Source organism: Nuphar pumila, chromosome 16, assembly GCF_984573655.1.
Source record: "Nuphar pumila chromosome 16, dmNupPumi1.hap1.1, whole genome shotgun sequence".
Taxonomy (NCBI): domain Eukaryota; kingdom Viridiplantae; phylum Streptophyta; class Magnoliopsida; order Nymphaeales; family Nymphaeaceae; genus Nuphar; species Nuphar pumila.
In genome coordinates, this window is record NC_143264.1 from 5,767,575 (window position 1) to 5,769,536 (window position 1,962).

The 1,962-nt window shown below is 40.8% G+C and overlaps 1 protein-coding gene across 1 annotated transcript; it reads left to right on the forward strand.

Annotated features, from left to right (window-relative positions):
• On the forward strand, nucleotides 1-933 carry LOC149812780 (pentatricopeptide repeat-containing protein At3g57430, chloroplastic-like). The gene is made up of 4 exons (XM_089992296.1): nucleotides 1-158; nucleotides 203-302; nucleotides 367-423; nucleotides 469-933. Exons 1-4 carry the CDS (start codon nucleotides 1-3, stop codon nucleotides 931-933), a joined length of 780 nt encoding a protein of 259 aa, XP_089848422.1.
• Nucleotides 934-1,962: the final 1,029 nt, after the last annotated feature.

The window sequence follows — 1,962 nt, forward strand, 5'->3', positions numbered from 1 at the left end:
ATGTGCAAAAACAAAAGCAAACTTGAGGAAGCACATCCCCTCCTGAAGAAGACCATCTATAGAATTTACATTCTTCTCATCTTCATCTGCATGCTGTTAGATGATCGCTCCATCACGCATTACCCTTCTCACAGTTGCATTGTGCTGTGGGAGTTTGGGTAGCTGTGAGATGGAAAAATGTTTGCATGTGTATGTGGTTAAGAGGGATATTTTTGAATGAAAGCTTTCTGGACGATGTCGTGCTTGCCATTGCATTGGTGGACATGCATTTCAAGTGTGGGAATTTGGAGCTTGCTCGCGAGGTTTTCGACAGAATTAAGAGAAAGAATGTGGTTTCTTGGAGTGCTATGATTGCTGGTTTTGCAGCTCTTCTATGAGATGCTAGCTTTGAAGATTGCAATAAAACCCAATGAAGTCACCATGGTCAGTGTTCTCTCAGCATGTTCACAGTTGTGAGCCTCACATCAGGCAAAACTGATGCATGACTATGCACTGGAGATTGATTTGGGGTCAAATTCTCGGCTAGCATCAGCGCTTATTGACATGTATGCCAAATATGGCAACACAGAAATGGCTAGAGAAATTTTCTCCAAAATGACAGAAAAGAGTGTGGTTTCATGGAGAGCAATGATAGGGGCAGAGGGAGGAATGCATGGAGAGGAAAGACGAGCGCTTGAACTGTTTAGGAAGATGGTGCAACAAGGCTTGAAGCCAAATGAAGTGACCTTTATTTCCTTGCTATCTGCTTGCAGTCATTCTGGCCTAGTGAATGAGGGATACCAATTTTTTCATCAAATGGAGAAGGATTATGGCATTCAGCCAGCGTTGAAGCACTATAGCTGTATGGTTGATCTCCTTGGGCGAGCTGGCAGACTAGATGAAGCTCATCAGCTGATCAGGAGCATGCCCATGGAAGCAGATGGTGTTGTTTAGGGAAGCTTCCTTGGCACTTGCCATCTACATGGAAATTGCAAGCTTGCTGAGTTTGTCGAGAAACAAATTTTAAAATTAAATCCACATAGCATCGGCCATTGTGTGCTGCTAGCCAACATGTATGCTGCAGCAGGGAGATGGGATGATGTGAGAATGAGAGTATCTTTGAAAGATCAAGGATTGAAGAAGACAGCAGGGTGTAGTTTCATCGAGATCAGAAACAAAATACACAAGTTCATCGTGGAAGATCGAACACATCCTGATACAGAGAAGATATTTAAGCAATTAGCAGTCTTTGATCCTTTATTGAAAGATGTGGTTACATGCCGAACACAGCCGCTGTAGCGTACAACATAGACGATAAACTGAAAGAACACATGCTCATGTATCATAGTGAGAAACTGGCTATTGCTTTTGGGATTATTAATACCAGCATTGGAGATACAATTCGTATCACCAAGAATCTTTGAATCTGTGATGATTGTCACACATATTCAAAGTTCGTTTCAGAGGTTACAAAGCGAGAGCTTATAATCAGAGATGCAGATCGGTTTCATCATTTTAAGGATGGATTATGTTTTTGCAGAGACTATTGGTGATGGTGATTCCCCTTGGCTTAAATTTGATAAGTGTCATCTTAATCCGGTATATGGAGTTCAGTAATGGATTTTAAGCAAAGGGTTAAGAGGATGGTATCACAATGTATGTCCCACTGCTCAACAAAGAGTGTTGAACAAATATCATGCTGCAAATGTCATCGACACTAGCAGAAAGATGAACCATTGTCTCTTTGACCCATCACAGATCTCCATGGTACATTCCATTTTTTGAATTTTTTGAAACAATGTGTTATATATGAGATCTTTCTTTTGCTTTTTTCAGATGGACAAGATGGGGAACAGCCACTGGCAGGATTTGAACAAAATTAATAAAAATGAATAAATTACTACAAGCCATAGATTAACCACAGCCACTAGATTGTGCCTTTTATATGTGGATCTGCCCTAAATAATCACATTCCCATTGAGG